General features: G+C 38.5%; 2 protein-coding genes across 2 annotated transcripts in view; one reads left to right on the forward strand and one right to left on the reverse strand.

The window, feature by feature from the left end:
• Positions 1-19,464, forward strand: part of RASGRP3 (RAS guanyl releasing protein 3) — a 115,122-nt gene extending 95,658 nt beyond the window's left edge. The window contains exon 18 of the mRNA XM_023216368.3: positions 17,708-19,464. Within this exon, the coding sequence (XP_023072136.2) occupies positions 17,708-17,731 (24 nt within the window). The 3' untranslated portion in view covers positions 17,732-19,464. The remainder of the gene's footprint in view (positions 1-17,707) is intronic.
• On the reverse strand, positions 12,417-27,940 carry FAM98A (family with sequence similarity 98 member A). Its single transcript, XM_023216378.2, has 8 exons — positions 27,733-27,940; positions 24,071-24,219; positions 20,803-20,937; positions 17,065-17,249; positions 15,967-16,047; positions 15,284-15,400; positions 14,259-14,426; positions 12,417-14,173 (listed from the first exon to the last, which is right to left on the reverse strand). The coding sequence occupies exons 1-8, from the start codon at positions 27,783-27,785 to the stop codon at positions 13,511-13,513; spliced, it is 1,551 nt and encodes a 516-aa protein (XP_023072146.1). The 5' UTR covers positions 27,786-27,940; the 3' UTR covers positions 12,417-13,510.
• Positions 27,941-27,959: the final 19 nt, after the last annotated feature.

Raw genomic sequence — 27,959 nt, forward strand, 5'->3', positions numbered from 1 at the left:
CAAAAAAAAAAAAAAAAAAAAAAAAAAAAAATTTCTTAACAGTCAAAATAAAAATTTCTAAATATGATTAAAATATATCTATTTCAATCCCAAAATCATCATGATTCATTACAAATTTTTTTTTCTTTTTTCAGACAAGGTGTCGTTTTGTTGCCCAGGCTGGAGTGCAGTGGCATGATCTCGGCTGACTACAACCTCTGTCTCCTGGGCTCAAGCGATCCTTCCACCTCAGTTTCCTGAGTAACTGAGACTACAGGTGCCCGCTACCATGCCCCAGCTAATTTTTGTATCTTTTTTGGTAGAGACAAGGTTTTGCCATGTGGCCCAGGCTGGTCACTTAACTTCTGGGCTCCCCCTGCCTTGGCCCCCCAAAGTGCTGGCATTACAGGTGTGAGCCACCATGCCCCACCCCAGATTCTTAATGAAGGAATAATACAAGCATTTATAGTAAGAACTTGTCTTAGATAACAACGCTTGTCATCACGATTATCTAACATTGCTTTTGAGGTACTAGATACTACAAATAAATAAACAAGAAAATAGATGTATATTTAAAAGTAAGCAAAATTGTTACTGTAATGTAATCCTATACCTAGAAACCCAAGAAAATCAACTGAAAACTTACTACAAACAGTAAGAAAGATCAACAGGGTAGCTGTGCATTAAATTAATAGACAAATAGTCTTCATAATGTAGACAGCAATCAGTTAGAAAACATAAATAAAAGACCAGTGACAAAAATAGATAAAATATCAAGGAATAAACTTAAGAAACAAGCAAGCCATATGAAGAAAATTTTAAAATGTTCATGAGAGACACAAAAGAAGACTGAAAGGAATGGAAAGGTATCAAGTTCTTACGAAGAAATCATCATGAAGATTTCAGTTCTCTTCAAGTTAACCTTTGAATTTAATACTGTGATTCTCCAAAAACACGCTAAGAAGATTTTGTTTTTGGAATTACCAAATTGATTTTAAAATGCATGGAGAAAAACCAAACACAAATAGCTAGGAAATATCTGAACAAGAGTAATGAATATTAATTAGCTCTGCCAGATATTAAAAAATAAAGTCTCAACCAGTAAAATAATGTATTACAGATGCCTGCATAGGGAGAATAGCAAGTCCGGAAACAGAAGCAGCAATATAGTAATTAAACATATGGGCTAAAGTGGGCATCTCATAACATTTCAGAAAACATTATTACTCAATGAATGATTTGAGACAACTGGGTAGCAATCTTAAAAAAAATTTGAATTTGTACCTCAAAACGTACACCATGATAATTCCAAATGAATGGGTGATTTAAATGGAAAGGAACAGAACCATAGAAATGAACAGTATGAAAATTATTTTTAATTACTATCTTGGACAGGGGAAGCCTTTCTAAGTGTGACACAGTTCCCAGAAGCCATAGGAAAGAAGATTGACAAATATCTGCACCATAAAAAGTCTGATTGGCTTATTACACCAAAAGTTAAGGGAAAAGTAGACAAAAAATACTTTAAAACCTTTTCAAATCCTATTACCAACACAGAGCTAACTTATCTAATATATAAAGAGCTACAAATTCATAAGAAATCTAATGTCCTGGTTTCAAATAAAATGAGCAAAAGAATTAAATGGACAATCCACATCAAAAGAAATCCAAGGGATTCATAAAACCACATCACATCCCTCACAAAGAAGAAATGCAACTTAAAACTACACTGTGGGCTGGTAGCAGTGGCTCACGCCTATAATCCTAACACTTTGGGAGGCTGAGGTGGGCAGATGGCTTGAGTCCAGGAGTTCAAGACCAGGCTGGGCAGCAGGCTGATGGCAAAACTCCATCTCTACCAAAAATACAAAATTAGCCGAGCGTGGTGGCACACAGCTACTTGGGAAGCTGAGGCAGCAGGATCACCTGAGCCCGGGGAAGTCGAGGCTGCAGTGAGCCCTGATCACGCCACTGCACTCCAGCCTGGTGACAGAGTGAGACTGTTTCAAAACAAACAAAACAACAAAACTACACTGTGATAACAGTTTCAGTCATCAAACTAAAAAAATGTGAATACTTTCTTGGCACAAGTGCGAGAGACATTCTATTCATACATCACCACTGGGAATACAAATTTGTATATCCTTAATGGAGACCATTTTGGCCATCCATAAAGATTAGGAACGTTCTTTCTTTTTGACTTAGTCCATATACAGGAATTTATCCTAAAGAAAATGAGAATGACAATAACAATAGTAGTAATAGCAGTAACTAATAGCAGTAACTAATACAGCATATGTCAGCCACTGTTCTAAGCAGTTTACACAGGCCGTGTCACCAAGTCTCTGCACTAATCTTAAAGTTCTTACCGATGAGGAAACTGAAGCAGAGAAGTTAAGCAGCAGGCCCAGAGACACACACCTCATAAGTAGAGCCAGGGTTCAAACCCCAGCACTCTGTGTCCAGAATCCATGCTTTTATTTGTGATCTCTCAAGCTATACTTGGACATAAGAGAAATTAAAAGTAAACAAGGGTTTTCACAAGGGTATTGTTCAGGATTGGAAATAACTGGAAATAATCAAAAATCTACCAACAAAGACCTAGTTAAATAGTTACATCCATACAATGTAATACCATTCAGATGTTTTAAACAAAGAAGAAACTCTATATAAATTGATAGGAAGTCTCCAAGATAAATTTTTTAAAAACAACCAAGCTTCAAAACATTATGTATTATATGTCATCATCAGTGTACAAATGAGGGAAATAATGAATATATCTATTCCCTTTATATGTTTAAAACATCTCTGAGAGAGGACAATACCGCATACCTAATAAACTATTGTGTTTGGGAGGGGAACTATGTGGCTGAGGGGCAAAAGTGAGAAGAGGAGCTCATTGAATAACTTTTTTTTTCTCATTTTGAATTCTGAACTATGAATAACCTATTTAAAAATTAAATAATAATATGGCTGGGTCTGGTGGCTCACCCCTGTAATCCCAGCACTGTAATCCCAGCTACTCGGGAGACTGAGGCACAAGAATCACCTGAACCTGAGAGGCGGAGGCTGCAGTGAGCCGGAGTCACACCAGTGCACTCCAGCCTGGGCAACAAGAATGAAATTCCATCTCAAAAAAAATTAAAGAATAATATTAATAATAATAGTAACAAAATGATATGGATCCTCCTTAGGGTCTATGTCACAGAGGAACAAAGGGTTGCAGGCAAGGTAACAATGACAAACGTGAGGACCGACTGCAGCAGAATGTGCACCTATCCTTTTGATAATCACTTAATGAAATAGAAAAACCCAGAACTAGTTATTAGCAGAACTGAGACAAGAATACTTTAAAAACTCCTAATACAATCCTCTTTCCATCACTCTTATTTTTCCTGTAGCTAAAATGACTTTGAAGGTGGTGTTCTATCACAGAAAATGGTAGAGGTTATCGTCTGAAAAAGAAGGTTGATCTGGTATACCGTATTCAGAGAAACCCCTCTCTGGTCTGGGAGAGTGCATTATGATGAAGTATCCCTCAGACACACATAAAGGCATTTACCAAATTAGTGGTCTTTAAGGCCCTGTGTTTACCTGATCGTTTTAAAGTTTATATACAAGGCTGAGTGCGGTGGCTCACACTTGTAATCCCAGCACTTTGGGAGGCTGAGGCTGGTGGATCACAAGGTCAGGAGATCGAGACCACGGTGAAACCCCATCTCTACTAAAAATACAAACAGTTACCTGGCGTGGTGGTGGGCACCTGTAGTCCCAGCTACTTGGGAGGCTGAGGCAGGAGAATGGCATGAACCCGGGAGGCGGAGCTTGCAGTGAGCCGAGATGGCGCCACGGCACTCCAGCCTGGGTGACAAAGCGAGACTCTGTCTCAAAAAAAAAAATGTTATATACAAAATGTTTCATCATAAATTTAAATAAGTTTATTGTTTGCTATAAGATGAAATGAGCATTGATGGTGATTGGAATAAATATTGCATGACATGATTTGATAGCATAGGTTTTAAGTAGGTTATTGCATAGAGATCTCTAAATGTGAAAGAAGTCATGTATCAGTTTATTTTATCTAGTGTATCTTAATAGATTTTGTTTTCATAAAACATTCTACTTATATTGAAAACAACCCACATAACTAACCTATATTGTTTTAGTTAGTCTGAATTCAGAATAGCCCCAGACAGGTCAATTTGATCCTTAAGGGAAATACAGTACAAAAGTATTTAAAGGGTTAGAATGCCTTTAAATATGTAACAGTTAACATTAAAAATGTAAACTGGGAAATTGTTTTCTCAGCTAGTTTTGGGAAAAAGTAACCGTGAAAGATGATCTAGAAACCGAGTCCCTTGCTTACATTTACTTGACTTAGCAGCGTATCTCTTGCAGTGACTTCATGCACTATTCCTTATTCCATTTTGGAAAACACTATGCTAAATCATAGACATCATTCTACCTTCTTATTGTGTTTTTATTTTTTATTTTTATTTTTCTGAGACGGAGTCTCGCTGTTACCCAGGCTGGAGTACAGTGGACTAATCTTGGCTCACTGCAACCTCCCCCTCCTGGGTTCAAGCGATTCTCCTGCCTCGGCCTCCCAAAGAGCTGTGATTACAGATGTGCACCAACACACCTGGCTAATTTTTGTATTTCTAGTAGAGATGGGGTTTTGCCATGTTGCCCAGGCTGGTCTCGAACTCCTACCTCAGGTGATCTGCCTGCCTCGGCCTCCCAAAGTGCTGGGATTACAGGTGAGCCACCACTCCCGGCCATGTTTTTAGTTTTTAGAGATCAGTTCTCATTGTCGCCCAGGCTGGAGTGCAGTGGCACAATCATAGCTCACTTCAGCCTCAAACTCCTGGGCCTAAGAGATCTTCCTGCCTTAGCCTCCCAAAGAGCTGTGACTACAGGCATGTGCCACCATGCCTGGCTAATTTAAAAAAAATAATTTTTTTTTTTTGGTAGAGATGGGGTCTTGCTATGTTGCCTGGACTGGTCTTGAACTTCTGCCCTAAAGTGATCCTCCAACCTAGGCCTCTCAAAGTGCAGGGATTACAGGTGTGACCCACTGCGCCCAGCCTATTTTGTTTTTGATGGGAAAACAAAAGCATGACCAATGAGAGGGAATGTTCTGAAGGGACATAAAAAGAATTCTGTGGCTGGGTGTGGTGGCTCACGCCTATATAAATCCCAGCACTTTGGGAGGCCGAGGTGGGCGGATCACGAGGTCAGGAGATTGAGAGCATCCTGGCTAACACAGTGAAAACCCGTCTCTACTAAAAACACAAAAAATTAGCCAGCATGGTGGCATGTGCTTGTAGTCCCAGCTACTCAGGAGGCTGAGGCAGGAGAATCACTTGAACCCGGGAGGCGGAGGTTGCAGTGAGCTGAGATAGCGCCACTGCACTCCAGCCTGGGTGACAGAGCAAGACTCTGTCTCAAAAAAACAAAACAAAACAAAGTCTGTAACATGAGACACCCAATCTTCAACTCACTCCCTTTGTTGTCTTTAACAATGCTGTTACACAGCAGCTCTATTCTACATAGTCACACACTGAATACTAGGGAAAAGAATGTATTAGAAAAAAAGCTAGAATACAAAAGCAAATGTGAACATCATGTTGTACTGTTTCAAAAAAAAGCAAAAAGATGCAAAGCAGATTGCCCATCTTTATGTGTGAGTACTCAGGATATCTTAGGCTGTTTTGAAGTTGTAGGAAGGGAAATAATTGAGTGCTATGCCTTTCTCTGCAACATTTGTTGCAAAGCTGAACCAGGAGGAGTAAAGAGATTTCTCCCTAAGATTGTGCTTAGGAAGTTCCTGAATATTAGTTACTTCTCTATTGATAATAAACACCGGGTGTGTATTATGTGGTATACATTGTGGTAGGTATTTTATAGGGATCATCACACTTAATCCTCCCAGCTCTTCTAAGAAGTTGGGAATTACTCTCACTTTAGAGATTGGAACATGATGGGTTAAGTAACTTGCTCAACATCACATAGCTAGTGTACCAGACTGCCTCCTGGTAATTTAAATGAATCGTTAGGCAAGTATTTGTTGCATCCACCCATTGCTCTCAAATTTTAACATAGGTACAAATTTCATCGCCCCAGTTTGTTATAGAGTAGGTGTCTAGGGGAAAAATGCTTTCTATTACTTTTGTTTTCTGCAGTAAGCACTTAAATAACTTGATAAGGGCCGGGCGCGGAGGCTCAAGCCTCTAATCCCAGCACTTTGGGAGGCTGAGACGGGCAGACACGAGGTCAGGAAATCGAGACCATCCTGGCTAACACGGTGAAACCCCATCTCTACTAAAAAATACTAAAAACTAGCCGGGCGAGGTGGTGGGCGCCTGTAGTCCCAGCTACTCAGGAGGCTGAGGCAGGAGAATGGCTTAAACCCAGGAGGCGGAGCTTGCAGTGAGCTGAGATCCGGCCACTGCACTCCAGCCTGGGCGACAGAGCAAGACTCCGTCTCAAAAAAAAAAAAAAAAAAAAACACAACTTGATAAGGTGTTAACCTTGAGTGGCACCACAAAATTTAAATTTATTACATTTCATTATCATTATAAATAAGATTTTTTAAAAAGCCCTGGCTCATTCTTTTAGGTTGTAATTTACTTCTTATTTCATTAGAAAATTTTTCACTAATTTCTAATAATTGAGGGTTAGAATGAAGCAAATTTCTCTGTAGTTACACATTAGTGTAGTTAACTTGTGATAGATCACCTTCCACACCATACCACATAAATTGGTTTCTACTGGAAAAGAAACAATTCTGAAGCAGTTAAGCCTTGAGAGATATTACAGCTGATGTTGACTAGGTGCTGGAAACTGCATAACTGGGAATAAACCTACCTGTTCTGAGGACTTGATAATACTTTTCATGTATTTTGCAAAATAAGTCTGTTATCTCAACCATTTTGTAAATGCCTCATAAATAAAAGTAAGAAGCCAGGCGCTGTGGCTCACACCTGTAATTCCAGCACTTTGGGAGGCCAAGGTGGGAGGATTGCATCAGCCCAGGAGTTTGAGACCGGCGTGGGCAACATGGCGAGGCCCTGGCTTTATGGAAAATGAAAAAAAGTTAGCTGGATGTGGTGGTGCCCATCCGCAGACCCCGCTGCTCGGAAGGCCAAGGTGGGAGGATCACTTGAGCTTGTGAGGTTGAGGCTGCAGTGTGCTATGATCACTCCAGTCTAGGCCTGTCATTCATGCATTTATTCACTTATAAACAAATAAAGAGAGAGAGTACTAGATATGCTTGCTTTAAACCCCTAAATAATTGTTATTGATACTTTCGGGTTCTTAAAGATTTTCTTTTTTTTTTTTTTTTTTTTTTTTTGAGACAGAGTCTCGCTCTGTCGCCCGGGCTGGAGTGCCGTGGCCGGATCTCAGCTCACTGCAAGCTCCGCCTCCCAGGTTTACGCCATTCTCCTGCCTCAGCCTCCCAAGTAACTGGGACTACAAGCGCCCGCCACCTCGCCCGGCTAGTTTTTTGTATTTTTTAGTAGAGACGGGGTTTCACCGTGTTAGCCAGGATGGTCTCGATCTCCTGACCTTGTGATCCGCCCACCTCGGCCTCCCAAAGTGCTGGGATTACAGGCTTGAGCCACCGCGCCCGGCCAAAGATTTTCAATTACATTTTCTTGAAGACTTCCCTGGTTTTTGTAACCTTTCAGAGTACATCACTTCATTCCACTAAATGTTATACTGTTATTTTACTCTGTGCTTTCTCAGTGAAGCTTCTAGAACTACAGTGGTCCCTTGGTATACACAAGGAGATTAGTTCCAGGACCCCTGAACTAATGCATTCACCATTATGCACACATAGTCAAGTCCACAGTCAGTTCTGTAAAACCCACATATATGAAAAATCGGCCCGTCCCTATAAGGAGGTCTTTACATCCTGTGAATACTATATTTTACAGCGGCATTTGGTTGAAAAATCTTCTCATATAAGTGGACCTGTTGTTCCGGGTCAACTATAATCTAAACTTATGGTTTCTTTTCTCATTCTTTCCTTAAACTCCAGAAAACTGGTCTCATTTTTATTCTGAAACTGCTCTTGAAAATGCCACCAGAAAAAAACAATAACACAAAAACGCTGCAAGACATAATGGCTATTTTTCCACTCTAGTTTGTTGAATTTCTCTGTAGCATCTGGAATTGTGCATTACTGAGCTCTGGAGCCAGATGGCCCGAGGTTTATTCCAGCTCCCCTGCTTACTAACTATATGGATATGGGCACGTCTTCTCAACTATCCTGGCTTCATACTCTTTACATGTGAAAAGAGCGGTAATAGTAGTACTCATGTTGCTCTCAATAAATAGTAATAAAATAAATTAGCATTCTTAGTACCAACCCTAAGCTTCCACGCCACTGTTCTCTAGGTGTCCCTCTTACTCTGTGACCCTGCTCCATCTATCCCTTAACTGATTAATCCTTAAGATTTCATCCTTGGTCCACTGCCCCTTTCCTCCCTTTTTGGATGGTTTAATTCAGAATCATTTTTCTGATGAAATGTTTCAATGCAAAAATCAGTGGATGTTGATCATTCCCAAACTTCTATCTCCAGGCATTTTCTGGAGTTTCAGACTGAAATCATTTCCCCCAGCACACCTTTCCCCCTTCTTGTAATTTCGATTTCAATTGGTAGTTCATCATCCACTGAATCACAAACCAAAAAAACCAAAAACCAAAAACCAAGGTTCATACTCAATTTCTTGTTCTAATATACTCCTATGATATTTGCTTCCTACATAATTCTCAAATCCGCCCCTTCTATACCGTTACTGTATCTACTACATTAGTTTAAGCTCCATGCTTCTGATTCCAATCTTTGCCCTCCTCTAGTCTATCCCCTAACTCTTGAGCCAATAATTTACACAGAGCCGAACTTGAATATGCCGTGTTACTGGTATATTACTGTACACAAAGTAGGTCCAAGTTACTCAGGACAGCATGGAGATCCCTCTATTAACTGACCCCTGCAATCTTTCCAATTTCTGCCAATTTCCACCCCATATAAACAATATGGAAACACCATGCTCTCGTAGTACCCACGCATAACTTTCATTACTATTTATGCTACAATTACCTATGTTTCTGGTTCTATCATTCAGTCCATGCTGAGACATTTCTCAAGGCATGGACTTTCTACCTCAGCCCAGCACAGTGCTAGAATATAGCAGATACTCATTTTTATTGAACCGAACTACAGGCCTTTCTTCCTTTTTTGTTGTTTTTTTTTTGTTTTTTTCTCTGAGATGGATGCCCTCTGTTGTCCAGGCTGGAGCGCAGTGGTGAAATCTCGGCTCACTGCAACCTCCACCTCCCGGGTTCAAACCATTCTCCTGCCCCAGCCTCCCAAGTAGCTGGGATCACAGGCGCCTGCCACTAAACACAGCTAAGTTTTGTATTTTTAGTAGAGACAGAGTTTCACCATGTTGGCCAGGCTGGTCTTGAACTCCTGACCTCAGATGATCCGCCCACCTCGGCCTCTCAAAGTGCTGGGATTACAGGCGTGAGTCACCGCGCCTGGCCAGGCCTTTTTCCTTCTTGAAAAAATTGTAACTCAATTTAACAAATACCGATCATTTTAAGAGACGTTTTCTCCCCAAGATTCTCCCCCACCCAGATTTCTAGGAAACATTTTTTTTCCCCCTATCATTTCTGTCCCCAGCCTCTTTATTTACATTTAGTGGGCAGGGAATGATTTATTGTGGAAGTTCTCATACCAACAGTTATGTTTACTCCAACTTACAACCACACATCTGCAGGTAACTACAATTGTGCAAGGGGAAAAGTGAGTTCAAACACTGACATGCACACCTGTTTGAATCAGTGATTTGAACCCTAGGAATACACTGGTGTATACATATATGGAAACCACACACACACACACAAAAAGCATTTCTAGTTATTACCATGATAATGGGGAAAGACAGAAACAAGAAAAACAGGAAAATAAGAAGTCATAAAATGCTAAGTATTCTGTGATGAATGTATTTTTTTGTTTAGGTAAACTCATTTTTTTATTTAGGTAAAATACAAATAAATACCTAAATTTTATTTAGGTAACCCTCTCTGTTAAAAAACAAATGGATCAAATGCTATCCAAATTACTTAAGGTGGGAGGTGGGGGTATGATTAAATAATATAAACATATTTAAAATCTATTTTCAAAAGGATGTAATATAGGTAGACAAAGTATCCAGAAAGACATAATGGGCACAACCTAAAAATATTGAAGTCTAAGGATGGAGATAATCCGGGCACTGGGAAATCAATTAAGTATATATAGAATGATTCAAATGCCTTGCCTCAGCAAGAATTTGTCTATTCTATGTCTGCCACAGTTGGATGCTTGATTAGTTTGGTTATAGAGCAAGAAATAAAAATGATAGCGGTACATGTTTAATAGTTTTCATACAGAATACTGACATCCTATTCTAGTTCCTAGTAGTAGGAGGAAACAGAACATTAACTAAAGGTACTGTCTCACTGTATCCATTTTAAGAGAGAACAGTTTAAGACTTCATATGTCAAAAATTCTCTCCTAATATTTTTTGCTTGTTTCTCCAAGAAATTCTTATATGCACTATTCCAGTAAATCATTACTTACTACAAGTTAAGGTTAAGAATGTGTATAAGATCAAAAGATATTCTCTCTATAAAACCTAAGAACTTTAATATAACAACAAAACTAACTGGTGGTTTGAAATATCCTGTTTCTAGAGAACTTGATCTATGTTCAATTCTTTTATGGCTTCAGAACGGGGAGGGGCGGGGGAGGAATAACAAAGGCTGGTAAGGTTCCAGAGAAAAGGGAACCCTGATACGCTGTTGGTGGGAGTGCGAATTAGTTCAACCATTGTGGAAATCAGTATGACGATTCTTCAAAGAGCTAAAAGCAGAACTACCCTTTGGCCCAGCAATCCCATTACTGGGTATACATCCCTAGGAAAATAAATCATTCTACCATAAAGACACATGCGCGCGTATATTCACTGCAGCACTATTCACAATAGGAAAGACACGGAATCAACCTAAATGCCCATCGGTGACCGACTGGATAAAGAAAATGTGGTACATGTACACACCATAAAATACTATATGGCCATAAAAAAGAATGAGAGCCTGTCTTTTGCAGGAACATGGCTGGAACTGGAGGCCATTATCCGTAGCAAACTAACACAGGAAGAGAAAACCAAATATCACATATTCTCACTTATAAGTGGGAGCAAAATGATGAGGACCCACAAACACAAAGAGGGAAACAACAGATAGGGGTCTACCTGAGGGTGGAGGGTGGGAGGAAGCAGAGGAACAAAAAAGATAACCTTCGGGTACTGGGCTTAATACCTGGATGATGAAATAGTCTGTACAACAAACTGCTGTGACACAAGTTTACCTGTATAACACACCTTCCCATGTAACCCGGAACGTAAGTTTTTAAAAAAGTAATGTTGTTGGGGGAAAATCTAGTTTGAAGCAGGAGATGCAGATTTCAGAGCTATCAGGGAGAAATGTATCATTTGCTTTCTTATATGCTTATATTCGAAAAAGCAATCTATTAACCATAAAGATAAGTCAAAATTATACTTCTCTAAAGAATGAAACCTGTATTCATTAGGTATATTGTGGAGTCTGAGGCTACAAAACAGATCAAAGCACATAGTAAATATAAATACATCCTAAGATATGATACATTTAAAGTATGAAACCTTGACAATTTTATTTTAATAGGAAATCCTATATAAACATAATTATTTAACAGTTTAAAGAAACCAACACAACATTCGAGATAACTTAAAACCTTAATTTAATGATAAAATACTTGAAATTGTCTTCAAATTTGAACATTTTAAAATTATTTAAATGTTAGCTGAAAAATAAACAGGCAAAGTTAAAAGGATCAATGTGGGTTTTCAAAGATGGTTTTAGTTATCTGAAGAATGTGCTTATCTCAGTAGCAAGTAGATTATTTTAAATGGCATGAGCTGATTCTTTAAAAAAGCCCAATTTAGTAGTAGAAAGAAAATACAATTTCCCTTTTAACAAACATGTTTATATTTTCAGTTACTTCCTTTTTTTAAAAAAAAAAAAGTCCCCCAAATCTTAGGAAGAATGGAGAAGCAAATAACAAAAAAACCCCTAAAAACTTAGAGACATTTTTGCCTAGTATGTGTAGCAACAGCTACACCCAGTGGCCAGAGATGAGTAGCTTATTATTATAAAACGAAAACCTGGAAAGAGCCATTTTCCATTTATTTAAGGTTTTAGGATAAGAATCACCTTTCACTACAATTAGGTTTTAAGGAAATACTCAAGAATCTTTGGGAACAAAAGCCTTAGCTCATTAGCTTGACGCAAGAGTCCAGAATAATTCAGTAGCTAAAATAAAACTCAAACCAAAGAGAGAACTTAACAGATACTTTATTGCTCACCTTTCACACAAAGCACACCTCCAGCCATTTTCTTTCACAGCTTGACAATGTTTACATGTACAAAAACCCAGCAAGAAGCATCATGTCATGTAGATTTCAGTAAGGGAGAATGTAAAACATCAACTCAGCCAGGCTTTTGTTTTCTGCAGCAATAATAAAGGGCCTCCTGCACTTAGCAAAAATCTGTCTTAACTTTGTAGTGCATTTCTTCCATTACAAAAAAAGTCTCCTGCCTAAAGCAAACTAACTTGTATTTGCTGAGCCAGTGGTATTAACTCATGCATAAAACAAATTTCGGTTTGCTATTTCTTCTAGCAAATTTCAAGTAAAAATAAGGTTGAAGGAGGAATTTGTTTTGGATGGATGCAGGTCAGTTTGAATTGCTATACTTAACTAAATGCCTACATGTACTATAGGTTCACAACTTAGTTTGCTTTTATAATCTTTATGGATTTTGGCCGTGTTCAAGGTTTTCAGATTTGAGCATATGATACAGTATTCCATCAACAAAATAAGGCTACTGAATGTGCTATCTGCAGAAGAGCTCATTTAATAGGAACTGACCTAAAAGTTCTATCACGAAGCACACGTGGCATAAAAGTCAACCGGGGGCAGAACTGTGCTTGGAAAATAGGCATTGGAATACTTTAAGCAAAACACATATAAATGGTTTTAGTAGTAAATCTAAAAAAGTCTAGGTGAATCCTCATTTTCAAAACTGCATATTGAAAACATGAAAACTACTTATTCAAGTAATTGCTTCAAAAAAGTATGCATGTTCTGACTGCGGAATTAGTCTACTGGTCAATTAAAGGCAATTTTAATCACCTTTTAAAAAATGTTTCATAGAAAGGAGAGATGTTATGTGTTTCTCAAATAAACAGCATTATGTAAGTCCAATAAAAAAATTCAACAGAATTGAATGAAGACCTACAAATGCTTATGCCAAGCAGGAATCTGCCTGCCACCTGTGGTCTCACATTAATTCAAAATAGGTGCTGAATTCAGGATTCTGAAACTAAGTTTCTATTACTTGAGCTCTAGCAAAATGTAAGGTTCGGTAGCCTCAACTAGTATAATGTCTTCCCTGCCCAAATCCAGAATGATTATACTGATAACCTCCATGCTGGAAATGCTGTTCAAATTGACCCCCTTGGTGATAATTCTGGCTCCCTCTTCCTCCCCAGCCTCCTCCCTGGCCTGCACGACCACCTCGCCCTCCACGACCCCCTCGCCCTCCACGACCACCACCACGATCACCATGGTGCCCACCATCTTGGTATCTATTGTCCTGCTGGTAGCCACCACCCTGGTATCCACTTCCTGTATATGAAGATGTTTGGAAGCCACCATAACCTCCGCTTTGATAGCCACCACTGTGGCCACCATGATAGCCACCTGGTTGGAAACCTGAATCTCGATAACCACCATCTTGGTAGCCACCTCCTCCTCCACTCCCTCCATCTGTCCAGCCTCCTTGATGCTTATTTCCTCTTCCTCCCCCTCGGCCACCATGGTCATAGCCACCACGTCCACCTCTCCCGCCTCCTTGTTCATGACCTCCTCGTCCTCCGTATGAGGAATGTTCATAGCCACCTCTCCCTCCTCCTCGGCCTCCTGTTTGCTGCTGGGGGCCATCTTGCCTCTTCTGCCATGGTGGCATCTCTGGGGGTGGAGGTTCGATTTCATTGGGTCTACCACCTCTGTCAGGCACCCTGCCCATCAACACCTACAGAATAGGAAAGATATTTTAAACTTTTATTTTACGAACAGAAATAAATGCATTTGGAAAAAATTAAAGGTACTCTAATCACCTTATTGATGGCACAGGCAGTTTTTTCTCTTATAGAGCCGCTGCTTGTCCTTAAAATCTTTGACAAGTCCTGCCTTGCAGCCAAAAGATGGGCAACAGAAATAGTACTTTTAGGGGATAAGACCGAACGTTTCGGCTGGTAAACCTTGGCTAATTTTTCTGTCTGGCTCTGTTGAAAGAAAAGTGTTCAAAGAGAAATATCAATTTGCAAAATGACATAAGAAACACACATTAAATTTAAGTTAAAAGTCTCCAAAATATTTGATAATGATATTTACTAGGCTCCAGATGGTAGGAAAAGTTATATACTCACGACTGCTCCTACGTAGTCAAGAACTACCTTAAAAGTACAGCTGCCAGACTTGTAGACACAACAAGGAGTGACAGGGACAGTGGGGGCAGGGGTAGAGTGGGAGCGCTTCCCTTTAGGGTTTTAAGGCCAACATGATAAAAAGGTTCCCCCATCATTGGTCTCAGATTAAACACATTCATATTCTCTATTTAAATATAAGAATGTAAAGTTATTTCAACAATTTTGCTTTTTAATTTTCCTATCTTTGGTTTCTGTGAGGTAATAAATATCTGCTGAATGACCAAGGTCTTTACCTGGATTGTCTCATTTAGCTGAAAAAAAAACTTAAGTCTTACCAAATTCTCCAATTCTCTATAAATCATACTAAATCCAATATTTCTAACTTCTATTAGCAAATTAAATTGTTAGTTTAAAGTAAACAAGTAATTTGAAATCAATTTTTTTTAGTAATTTTCAGAATAACTCTATTTCTCTCACAATAAGAACTCTCTCCAATAAAAACTGTAAAATTCAGATTTGTTAAAAAACAGAAAATTGAAAAATGTTTTCATTATTGCTGAATAGTTGAGTCACTACTCAATAACTCACTAAGGAAAAATCCCTATGTGTGTCTTCTATGTATTTCTCCCATGGTTGCCAAGTATCTAAATTGTTTAGATGTTCAGGGATCAAGTCTATAAATAGTCTGCTCTTCTAAATTATTTAATGTGTACCTTAGCTCTGTCAGACCAGCCGAAGGACTGTACAGTGACATCCAAACGTTTTATTAGCAGCTTTCTCCGGACTTCATATTCATTGGCTATGGCTTGGTTAATTGCTTCTATCTTTTCCTGAAGCAAAATTTAAAAAACTTGTTAGAATTTAAATCTGCTTGATCCTCTGTCCCAAAAGGGCAAAAACTACGTCTGGGTCATTCACAACTGAGATTCTGGAATTTAACAGTCAAAAGTTCTTCTTCCATATAATATACTAACAATTAATGAAATGATAGGTGACAAAAAGCTGATTCTCAAAACATAATGAAGAATATGTGAAATACACAACTCTTATTTATCTTTCCCATAATTTACTGTGTGAAACTCAGCCCAATAAAGTTTTTGGCTTGAAGGCAATCCATCTGGTGATGAGAAACATGCATCACACTCAATTTCAGTTTACTTTTATCAGCTGTGTGAAATATTTACAAATTATAAGAAAAGTGCTTTTAATCTTACACGAAATTATTCTGCAGAAATCCTCAGATTCACAAAATGATTCTAAGGGTATTCAACTAGAAAACTATGTATTAGAAAACATAATTTTCTATGTTATGTTGACATGAAATATAAAGTGCTGACATGAAAATCATAAACTCTATAGTTCGTTACAAAGTTTACTCAAGATGATTACTACTCACCCAGTGGGCTGGTCCCATTGGCTTCCTCAGTAAAGGCTTCCCCACATGATTAGGTGGAACTTTGGCTAATGTTTCCTTTAACTGACACAAAAACATAAATAAATGAATAAAAACTCTAAAAGTAAAACATCCTCATCTTCCCAATTCCCATCATATCTTGCCATCAAAAGAAGATTCCTGACAGAGGCAAAGGTGGAGGATGTTTTGAAATGCAAATGTAAAAGACCCACAAGATAAAGACACTCACTGGTCCCACTCCTCACGCCTACAGAAGTCCTTCATTGCACCTAGAACAGTGCCTGACAACAGTGGGCACTCAATGAACATTTGCTGAATGGATGAATGAACACACAGGAAAATATGGACTATGGATACACTGCTGCTCCCCTGTAGAGTTCAGCCAAATTTGTGCATCATGGTGCTGGTCTACCCCACAATGCAAATGTACCAATTCTTAAGAGTCCAGCAGATAAACACACAGGGAATAACTCTGCTATAACAAATACCATTCTCTTCCACTCATTTTTTTGTTAAAATAGCTTGTTTCTAATTAATTATACAGAAAATCTTAACTGATAATGTGTGGTATAAAAATAATTCTAATTTCCTTTCACATACTAGATTATGTTAGCAGTCAACAAATCTATTTTGTCAATTGAAGCATGAGGTTAGAAGTGACTGGATTAAAAAACGAAAATATTAACATCCTTTTCTGTCCAGTCAATGGGGAGGAGGGTGGTAACATTTAATGATAAAGACTTTAAATTGACTGTATCAAAGTTCAATGATAAAATAATTTTTAAAAGGACTGAAATCTTAATCCTTTTTACATTATATCTAGCTCACTTTAGCTTACAAACCAGTGTAAAGTTTCCTTTTTGAAAAAGAAACATGCTAACATGTTTTTAGGAAAAGACTAACATACTAATTTATCTTTAAGGCATCTAGGATTTAAAACCCAAAATTCATTTCGTAACAATTACTTAATAATATATGCACATTCGGTTCCCATTAAGAGAAATTAAATTAATTGCTTCATTTCAAACAAATGTAGGACTATGCCTTTAATACACTACAGTTTGGTACTAAAGGTCTTACTTTTTTTTCAATCCCGCTGAAGAATTGGAACATAGTTATATTGGCTGGAGGTTTGGACATTCCTAGAGCAATACATATGCCTTTCAACTCTTGAAAGACCTCACTACCGCCTCCTTCTTGAGCTTTTTTTGGAGGAGCATTCACACAGAGCATTCTGGCAGCTTCTAGTTCTGAGATGAGGTATGCTGAAGTAAACAAAATAAGATTTCAGAATGAGATACAGCTATAGTTATAGTCATAAGTCTGGAGTCACAACTATATAGACCTAATGATATGTAACTGTTAAAGCTGCAAGAATGGATAAAAACAAGAAAGAAAAACCACTTTCACCTGCAAATGAAATAAGATATAAACTGGTTATGTAATTCAGGTATTTAAGCGATATGTAATGTTTAAAGGTTAATTTTAAAATAAGCGATTCTCCTTTGAAACCGAAGGATCAAGGTAAGTAACATCTAAAAATTTGGATTCTTCAATTCTGGTATTAAGGAACCTCCAGAACAGGGGTTGGCATCTGTTAAAAATTTTGCAAAAGGTGGCAAGTGACGACTTTTTAATGACTCTTTTTTTTTTTTTCTTACTTCTCACTACTTGTGAGCATCAGTGATAAAACTACCTTGCTCTCTTGTCTCCCAATAATTAGATAGCCTGTCCAGAAGAGGTGTGAAACAACAGTCATAAGAAGTCAAAGCTTAACTTACAGGAGAAGCAGGAAGGCACCCCAGAGTTCCTTTCCCATGGTCTCCAATTCTTATGTCGCACTCTGGCTGTTCAAAGAGATCCCTCTTTCATCTATATTCTTCTCAGGACTCCCTTCCCCCTACTTTCCTCACCCCATTCCCTTCAAAACAACAATAAAACTTTCAAAGCACTTCTTGGCATAGTCCTCTTTGTGCCAGTATCATCCCCTGGTGTGCTGATTTCAGCCTGGTATAATGAGGGCTGCAATCTGCTTCAGGTAATTCAGTTGAAGGTATAAATATTCAATCCCATTCCTTTAACATTCCCAATGACATTTCAATTTTTATAAAAGATGATTAAGAATCATTTGAATCTTAGGATTTCCGGTTATGTGACAAAGTGAGATTCTTCTGACATTATAACAAAACCAGGTTTGGAAAAAGATATTTTCAAGGCTCTCAGGTCCTACTAGAAGCAGAAAAAACTCAACTTGTGTATCAAATTTCCTATACCCAAAATGTAATGCTAGAAGGATACAGTCCATAATTTTAGCAAATCATTTCTGAAAGGCTGCCAACTCCTGTTCCAAAACAATAAATACATCTAAGTTTCTGGAAAGGTCATTCTAAATGGATTTGACACTGTAAAATCTTAACGTGTTCCATACAGCAAACTGTATTTATGAGTTAAAACGTCAAAACAGTAAAACCCCACTGTTATGACAATAACCACTGTTTTTGTACATAAGGCTTTATTAGAACACTGCCACACTCACTCATTTATATATTGTCTATGGCTGCTTTCACGCTGTAACAGCAAAGGTATGTAGTTGTGACAGAGAACTTAGGGCCACAAAGCCAAAAATATTTACTATCTGGCCCTTTTAGAAAAAGTTTGCCAACTCTTGTTCTAGAAAATCACATACTACATGATTTAATACATTGGTTCTGTAAATTTGGGATAACATAGTTCAGGTATTCACAAAATTAGGTTACCAATATCATTACCGTGAAAAAACTTTAATCGTAATCGATGTGTTCAAAGCACTGGGAAACGCACTGAAGATAAAATTTTTTAAAACATCAAAAAGATGATCTCTTCCGACAATCTAGTTAGGAATAAAGAATATATGCAAAAATAAAAGATGAATAGTTCTTCATCTACTAGGAACTCAGATCTCTTACTTACTTAATTTACATAAGGGTAACACTCTGAGAACCATAAAAGGCCAATAAAGAGCCAGAGTCCTTAATCTGATACATGAGAGCTTTTCAGCCACTCACTCAAAGGCTATTCTATTTTACCAACAATTCTAATGAGGCTGGTTTGTTTTCCCCCCTAAAATACAATGTAATAAAAGATTCGAATCAGTGAGGTAAGGGTGCTGGAAAAGTAAAATTATAGCATCCAGATGTGACAACTGGTACTTCGAAAGATGAGAAATATTTACACAGACCAAGTAGAAAATGAGTACATGTACGTAAATGCTAGAATAAAGACAGGTTACAAACTGAGAATATTTTAGAAAGGGAGAATCGGCAGAAGCAAAGATAAAGAGGGAAACAGTGGTATATATATGTAGGAAGAATATAAAAAGTGAGTGACCACTAGATGATTTAGTCATGTAATTGAAGACCAAATAGCTGTATATTCTTGAAAAGCTTTTGAGGTGATGATAGCACATTAAAATAAAGTCTAGAATTATGACCCAGAGTCCAAAATAATGTTCACTGAAGTCTGCTTAAGAAACAGAAAAGTGTGAAAGGCATTTTATACTTACATTCAAAGTGGTTTGTATAAGTATCAGAGCTAACAAGGCCAAACTCTGAACTTTTTGGAAGAATTAGCTATTCAGGGTCATTAGTAAGCATTCCACACAGCTATTATCTTCCTATGTCGATAACATATTCTAAGTGCCAAATATTGGTCAGGATAAGCAACGCTATAACGGAAGAATCAGCTGAGTATACTGCTATTGAATCAGTTACAGAAATTATACCATATGAAGAATATTAAATGAATATGTAAGAACTACCAGCACCAATATCAGTATCAAAGCAACACCTAACCTTACGTGCACATTCCCACAGTAACAATCATTTGACAGACAAAGGGGAAGTTACAAAAGTGATTCTGGAATAACTTAGTGCCTAAGTATAATGGCTACGAACACTTTTTTTTTTTAACTGAACCTTAAAAACTGAAGTTGTATCATTTTTTCAGAAACCATAATAGAGTTGTAAAGACAAATAATTTTTAAATCCTCTGAATTATCTGTCCTAATGAGAACTACAATAGCCAGTTAACCAAAGCTTAATGTAGATGTGCTTCAGAATGCTACATAAATTCTGAGTTAAGACTATAGGTTGTATTTATTGGAAAGTTTATAGAAGGCAATAAAATTTGTGAATCTACTTACTGTTTTTCAGTGTGAAGAGACAAAACAGTAGTAAGTATGTAAAAAACATGGAAGGAAAGAACTTTTCATAAAAATTTATTTCCCAGAATGATCAGTAAGTACCAGAACAATCCAAGTATTATTCCAGAATATTTACAAACAAAACCAAAATCCCCAATTATCCAACCACAAAGAAATAGCCACAGGACAAAACACTTTACATTAACCATTAATCGTATCTACTATTATAAATGCTTACTCTCCTCAAAGAAATCAATTTTTAAACAAAATCTCCATTATTTCCATACTATCTTCCTAGCATACTTAAAAATGTGCTTCTAGTCTAAAATGGAAGTGTAAAGATCATACACTTAAGCATCACTCCAACACTACCAGTGATCACATTAGGAGAAGCACAACAGCCTGAGTACCACTGAGGCTGAAATACTGAAAGAGTATCAGTTACGAAAACAATAATGCTACCAGTGCACACGTCTACCCTCAGCTCCTAAATTGGACATTTAAGGAAGTTTTCTTTTAAAATGAATTTTGAATTATATCCATAATGAAACAAACAAACAAAAAAACATGGTCAGTTTACTAGTCATGGAAAACATAAACAGAAAATAATAGCTATATTCTAGTAGCCATGAACTTACTGAGCAAGAGGAGGCAGTTCTTCTGAATGAGAAGGCGCTTGGTCACATCCCCAGATGTCAGTGAAAGATACGGGCAGTTCATCTCCCCTAGTAGCCCACTCACCTCTAGCTGGAATTCTTCAGCTTCACTCGGACCTTTTAAGAATTAAAATAATCTTATTTAATGATAGTGATTATTTTTCCATTAGCATAACAATTATTATATACAACTGAAATTATTAATAGGATTTTCATAACTTGAGTTTCTTTCCCTTCTAATTTATCCTTTCTTACACCACTGCAAAGCTTCTTCTTTTTTTTTTTTTTTCTTTTTTGAAATAAGGTCTCTGCGGCCCAGGCTGTAGTGTAGTGATCAGAGCTTACTGTAACTTTAAACTCCTGGGCTTGAAGGATCCTCCTGTTTTACTCTCTGGAATAGCTGGGCCTACAGGTGTATGCCACCATGCCTGGCTAATATTTAGAAATTTTTTTTTGCAGAGACTGGGTCTCACTATGTTGTCTAGGTTAGTGTCAAACTCCTGGCCTCAAGTTATCTTCCCACCTCGGCCTCTCGAAGTGCTGGCATTACTATAGGCATGAGCCACTGAACCCAATCTGAAATGTTCTTTCTCAAACAGTATTCATTAGGTCATTCCCTTATTTGGGAGTCTTTAATGGCTCCCTAATTCCTCCCTCATCTAATCTATTTCTTTTCTGTTTGCTTTTAAAGATTCTTCATAGCTGCTTAGGTTAGATCTTCCCAGCATATTCAGCTATAATCACCTACTTTCCCTCCACGAATATTTCTTGTTTGTGCCAGGCCAGTCTCCTCACTGTCCCATGAATAGCCAGTCTCATTTCCACTCTGTGCCTTTATTTAAGTTATTCCCTGTGACAGATATGCCCTCTACTCTCTTCCCCTCTAGCAAATCCCACCCATCCATCAAAGCCCAGTGGCCTTGCTCCTTGATGAAACCTTCCCTGTACTTGGCTGAAACTTTACCCGTGTATTTGCTGATTTCCTCTATGAACCACAAAGTGGTTCAGCATCTAAGTACTGTACTTGGCTGGGCACGGTGGCACATGCCTGTAATCCCAGCACTTTGGGAGGGGATGGTTTAAGTTCAGGAGTTCGAGACCAGCCTGAGTAACATGACAAAACCCCATCTCTAAAAAAAATAACAAAAATGAGCCAGTCGTCGTGCTGCACGCCTGTAGTCCCAGCTACTAAGGAGGCTGACCTGGAGAATTGCTTGAACCTGGGAGGCAGAGGTTGCAGTGAGCCCAGATCGTGCCACTGCACTCCAGCCTGGGTGACAGAGTGAGACCTTGTCTAAAAACAAACAAACAAACAAAAGGACTGTACTTAGCGCTGGCTGTTTAATTTGTGCGTAACATTCTCAATTAGACAACATTTGAAGGCAGCAAACATGACTTACAGTCTTGTAATCCCATAGCATATAAAAAAAGGTATAGAGTTCACTGGGTGAACCAAAGGAAAAACAAAGCTCTTTCATCATTATTTTGATTGTTCTCTATTCAATATCATAAAGGGGAAGAAATTAACAAACTTTGAGAGAGTCACTCGATCACCTGAGTCCATTTTCTAATCTGTAATACAGGAAGACTACATTATGAATATTTTGCAAACTTTGATCTGTGAGCCCTTGAGTTCCACAGAGCTCCTTTAGAGGCAGCTGGGAGGATGATAAGGAAAGAGCTGGGCTAAAGCTACCTCGTCTCTACTTTGTTAGAACACCTTTTAACCTGTTCTACATGTTAGCTTCTGTATCATGTTTCATTTGAGAGAAAGGGGCTCCACGTTAAAAACAGGTATCATCTAGTACTGGTGTTTTCAAAGGTTCCTACAGTTTCTGAAACATCTGGTCAAGAGGCAGTATAGCACAGTGTTGAAACGCACTGGCTCAGAACTTGACAACTGTTCTGGGGGTGAATCCAGGCTTCACCCCTATAGGTTGTATGACCTCAGGCAATGTATTTAAATTCTCTGGGCTTTCTTGTTAAAGGTATAACAGTAATAAAACCTGCTTCATACGGTTGCCCTGAGGTTTAATGAGCTAACACATATAAAATGTTTAGAACATAGGGAGTACACAATAAATGCAAGCTGTTGCTATCATTATTATTACACTATACTCACTATACTCTCCTTAATAATTAGAATTGAATGCAACTAACTCATACACATTAAATATACTAGCATGCAAGCCATCATCCTTCGCAAACTAACACAGGAACAGAAAAAAAAACACCACATGTTCTCACATCTAAGTGGGAGTTGAACAATGAGAACACGTGGACACAGGGCGGGGAACAACACACTCCAGGGCCTGTTGTGGGGTGGAGGGTGAGGGGAGGGAACTTAAGAGGACAGGTCAATAGGTGCAGCAAACCACAATGGCACACGTATCCATATGTAACAAACCTGCATGTTCTACACATGCATCCCGGAACTTAAAGTTAAAAAAAAAAAAATATATATATATATATATATATATACACACACACACACACACACTAGCATGCAAGAACATGAACTCTTCAAACTGTGATTATGTGGAAAAAAAGGAATTATATGTATAGCTCTCCATAAGGGTGGGTTAACAGGTGAGTATTTTCCTTGGTCTCCTATTATAGCAGGAAGGAACCAGATGGTAGAGTGTTAGGTTCCAAGCTTTTGCCTCTTTTGCAGTGCCGACAAATTAGTGCAACAGTGAAAACAAAACTGGTAAATGCAGAACAGCTCTCAGACCCATAAATGTGATCGTCCTGGATCGCACTGTGATGTATGTAACAATGCATTCTTACGATAAACAAAATGTCTTAACAAAGTGTTCTCTTTCTCCCCAAGCATAACAGAAAAATAATGCATTTACTCTACATTCTACAGATGCTTCTAGAATCTGGTAGTCCTAAAAGAAAAATATCCCAGTATCTAGTTCTAGCCATCAATCTAGGATCTTACATTTAACATCTTACAAAATATACGAAGTTCACGTATTCGATGCTTGTGGTCTCCCTTTTTCTGTTTCTCAGTAATAGGGTATTTTCAGCCTCCACGAATTTTTAAGTTACATGACTTTATTCTGATATTTCAATTTCTGAATCACCTCTAAAAACAATGGAGGGAAAAAAATCTTGGCTCCTTAACAATTTTTTTACATTTACAAAAAACTTGGAACTTTCAGCTTTAGTATTGATAATGTTTAGTTGACAATACCTCAATGTTATTTTTATACTTTGTACCTAAAAGTGAACGTTTACTTACTGTTAGTTGCTTGCACATTTTCCTCTAGTTTACAGAGCACTCTTAATTCAGACACCAGCCAAGCACAGAGTTTGGTAAACTCGGGGGAACTGGCTCCAGCAGAGACTGCCTGAGAGAGCGCTCCATCTTCCAACAATGGGCCCTTGTAACTGGCAAGCAAGAAATTACATTTCAGAAGAAAATACAATCACACCTAATATATTACAGATAAAACATATCTATGGTTTTATTTATATAAGCAATAATTTAATAAAGTTATGTAATCAATTTTAAATGGGCAAATATAAACAAAATTTAGAACTATACTGAACCATTACGAAAAGCAGCTAAATGGTAGCTGCATTTCAACCTTTCAAAATGTAGGTGAATATCTAACAGAGTCGCATATACTACTAAATTATGTCAACTTCTGTAGATTTACTAAAAGCTTTCATTGTAAAAAGGTTTATTTTCTTACTGTAACTGGAGTATTAAAAGCAAATTAACAAGTAATAGATAATTATACTGTAACTTATTTCAGAAATAAAACTTAGGTTATCTTTTCTAAAAATTTTCCAGAAACAACTAGATTAGGTTTTTATTTTGCAATGAGGTCTTGCACCGTCACCTAGGTTGAAGTGCAGTGAAGGCACAAGCCACCAAACCTGGCTAATTTTTTTATTTTTTATAGAGATGGGGTCTTACTATGTTGCCCAGGCTTGGTTAGGTTTATAATGACTTCCTTTAAAAGTAAAAACTTTCCGGTTAACCATTTACATCATTTTCATAAATTTAATGACAGTTAAGATTAGTAAGACATTCTAGTACCATAGAAATGTCAAGGTTAGCTTAATAAATATTGACCAGTTAATGAACTGGTACGTCTAAATCCTAATCCTTTGTAAGTGATTCCAATACAATTTTTAAAAATTTTAAAATGTTCAAACATTCATAAAAGATGACAATCACAATGAACTCCAATCACCAATATTCTAAAATATGAGATTTTTGCCACTCCAAGTAATCTTAAATACATATTATTCATATTGCTTTATATTCTCTTAAATATTGATAATAATGCTTACTCAAGATGATACAGTAAATATGCTTAAGATAATATAATGTTTAAACCGGACATGGTGGCTCACGCCTGTAATCCCAGCACTTTGGGAGGCCGAGGCGGCCGGATCATGCGGTCAGGAGATCGAGACCATCCTGGCTAACATGATGAAACCCTGTCTCTATTAAAAATACCAAAAAATTAGCCAGGAGTGGTGGCAGGCGCCTGTAGTCCCAGCTACTCGGGAGGCTGAGGCAGGAGAATGGCGTGAACCCGGGAGGCAGAGCTTGCAGTGATCCGAGATCGCGCTACTGCACTCCAGCCTGGGCTACAGAGCGAGACTCTGTCTCAAAAAAAAAAAAAAAGATAGTATAATGTTTAGAACCACAGGTATGTTAGAGAAATGACAGTTCTCAATCTCTTTAAAATACGATTACAGGTTTATACAATATATGCAACAGAATGAAAACAAATCATACACCAAAAAATGCGATCACATGTAGTCTGGCATCTAGATTTATAAAGTGCATATTATTAGACACTAGAATCAGACTAGACCTAGAAGTTTCTCCTTGTGTTTCACATTTTGACTTCATTAGTTTATTCAACAAGTAGTTACTGAATTCCTACTGTGTGCCAGGTAAGAGATAAAAGACAGTCATTTGCCAGGATCAGTGGCATACACCTGCAGTCCCAGCTACTCTGGAGCCTGAGGTGGGGGGATCGCTTGAGCCCAGGAGTTCAAGACCAGCCTGGTCACCAGAGCGAGACCTCATCTCTTAATAAATAAATAAATAGAAAAGGGAGTCATTTAATTCTAATATTTCTCAGTGAATCCTTTAAAGGTACATTTCAATTAATTAAGGCTGACTTTTAATGTTTGAATGCCATCAAACTAAGTAGTTAAGGTTAAAATTTATAACAGTTTTCAGAAAATCCATGGTTTACATTACAATCCATCTCAAGTAGTTATGTGATTACAATTACTACAGTAACAATTACTTGTATAGTACCCAAAAGAATAAAAAGTTTAAAAAAGGACTGCAAAAATTAAAAAGAACACAATAATGGGAAGAAACAGCATCCGTGGCCAATTCTTAAGTGACCACCATCCACGCGGAAAGACTACATTTAATAAGGTCTACCCCCTTCCTTTCATTCCACTCCTCCTTCAGTACTATAGTGTCATTTATTCCAGAAATAAACTTCTAGGACTGCATTTCCTTTCCCAGTAAAGGGACCCTCCTCAGGGCTCCTCACAGTGTATTTTCCCAGTATCCTGTGAAACCCTTTTCCCCCTCACCTTGTACCGTAAGTGCCCAACACTGCCACAAAGCAACTGTTCCTTAAAAAGTCCTAATGAATGAATGGTTTCATGTGTGAACAAGCAATTTAGTCTGAGATGTCAACTAAAGAGGCTATTCTGCGGAATGACTTTAACATATGCCCTAATGAAAGAAAGAAGCCCCTTCAAGTCTGGAATATTTACGAAAATTCAGAGCAAGTTTCCAAGAAAAGAACAATGCTATTTCACTCTGACAAAGACAGATGATAAGCATGACTACTTCCGTTCCTAAAAATTTCTACTAGGGTACTAAATTATGCAAATAGGCAGACTTTGGGAATCCTCAAGGTGTTTCTTCCTAAAGAAAGGTTTCTCTCAAAAGTTTCCTTGTCATGGAAAAACCTAATAGAAAGTTTTGATAAAGAACTTGTTACTTAGAAATACAGCTAGCTAAATCTGTACTTTGTTTTGATACCATACCTGTAGGTAAATATCTAACCATACAATTTGTTTCCGGAACCACATTTAGCCCAAGAGGGTCCACATTCTCAAGTTTAATAGAGTACACTGATCTGGGCGACCCAGTGAGATAACAAACCCTATTTCCAGTTTCTAGATAGTGATGAATTATGGTTGAATAACTATCAGGAGGAGGAGAGACAAAATGCAAAACAAATATGCAGGTTCTTCGTGGGTGACGACGACCCTGGTCTAAAGGGACTCAACGAGGTAGAGTATCACAGACTCAACGCAAACTGCTGGTGGTTCCCAGGGACGTGGTGACAGGTTAGATGCACAAGTGAGCTGGCTAGCGGAACAGATGCAGCGCCCATACAAGTGGCTTAGGGAAGCCTGGGTGCATGCAGAGATGACTGGGCAAAGGAGAAATTTTGAGAAAAGTGGGGTGGGGTAGGAGTAGGGGCTCAAGATGGGAGCAGAAAATATGGAGAACAAGTAGCAAAGCAGAATCAACTTTGGCAACCTTTAGAGTTGAGGGGTTAAGGGGGAGGGCAGGAGGATGAAGCGAAGAGAGAAGCTCGGGGAGTGGGGGTGGCGAGAACCAGAGCCCAGACAATGACACGCATGACTGACAAACGCTGCGGGTAGCTCGGCTACAGGGAGCACCGGGCAGGCCCAGGGGTGTTGGGATTGGAGGACCCCGAGCTAGCAGTGCAGACAGTGGACGTGGCATTGGGGGTGCCGGGGCCAAAGGGAAGCAACAGCCAGGAGCCACGGGGTGCGGCGTGGAGAGGCAGGTGTCTCAGACTGGGGCGCAGGAGGTGTTCCCAGGGGGCCGGCAGCCTGGGGCTTGGGAGACCCGTGCCCTGACAGTCTTACCCTAGATCTTCCAACGACTCCAAGATGTCAGTCTCCATGAGGTCACACTCCATGCTACTGTGGTATTCAAATTTCCGAGTCGTCAGGCTCCCCTCTTCGCCGGCAACGCGTACACTCGCGCATGCGCGACTTCCCCGGAACGTCCAAATCGACAGCTGGCGCCTCAGTTCCCGCACTGCGCATGTCCGGAGCGTGCGCAAGACACTTTGTCCCACCGGCCGCCCCAC

This window comes from Piliocolobus tephrosceles, chromosome 15 (genome assembly GCF_002776525.5).
Source record: "Piliocolobus tephrosceles isolate RC106 chromosome 15, ASM277652v3, whole genome shotgun sequence".
Taxonomy (NCBI): Eukaryota; Metazoa; Chordata; class Mammalia; order Primates; family Cercopithecidae; genus Piliocolobus; species Piliocolobus tephrosceles.

Bases quoted from the DNA above. Each gene is read 5' to 3' on its own strand.
- FAM98A (XM_023216378.2), bottom strand. From the start codon at position 27,785: ATGGAGTGTGACCTCATGGAGACTGACATCTTGGAGTCGTTGGAAGAT. The intron at 24,220-27,732 runs GTAAGACTGTCA...CTTGCTTGCCAG, and splicing joins GAGTCGTTGGAAGATCTAGG to TTACAAGGGCCCATTGTTGG. The intron at 20,938-24,070 runs GTAAGTAAACGT...AATTCTTAAAAG, and splicing joins AAATGTGCAAGCAACTAACA to GTCCGAGTGAAGCTGAAGAA.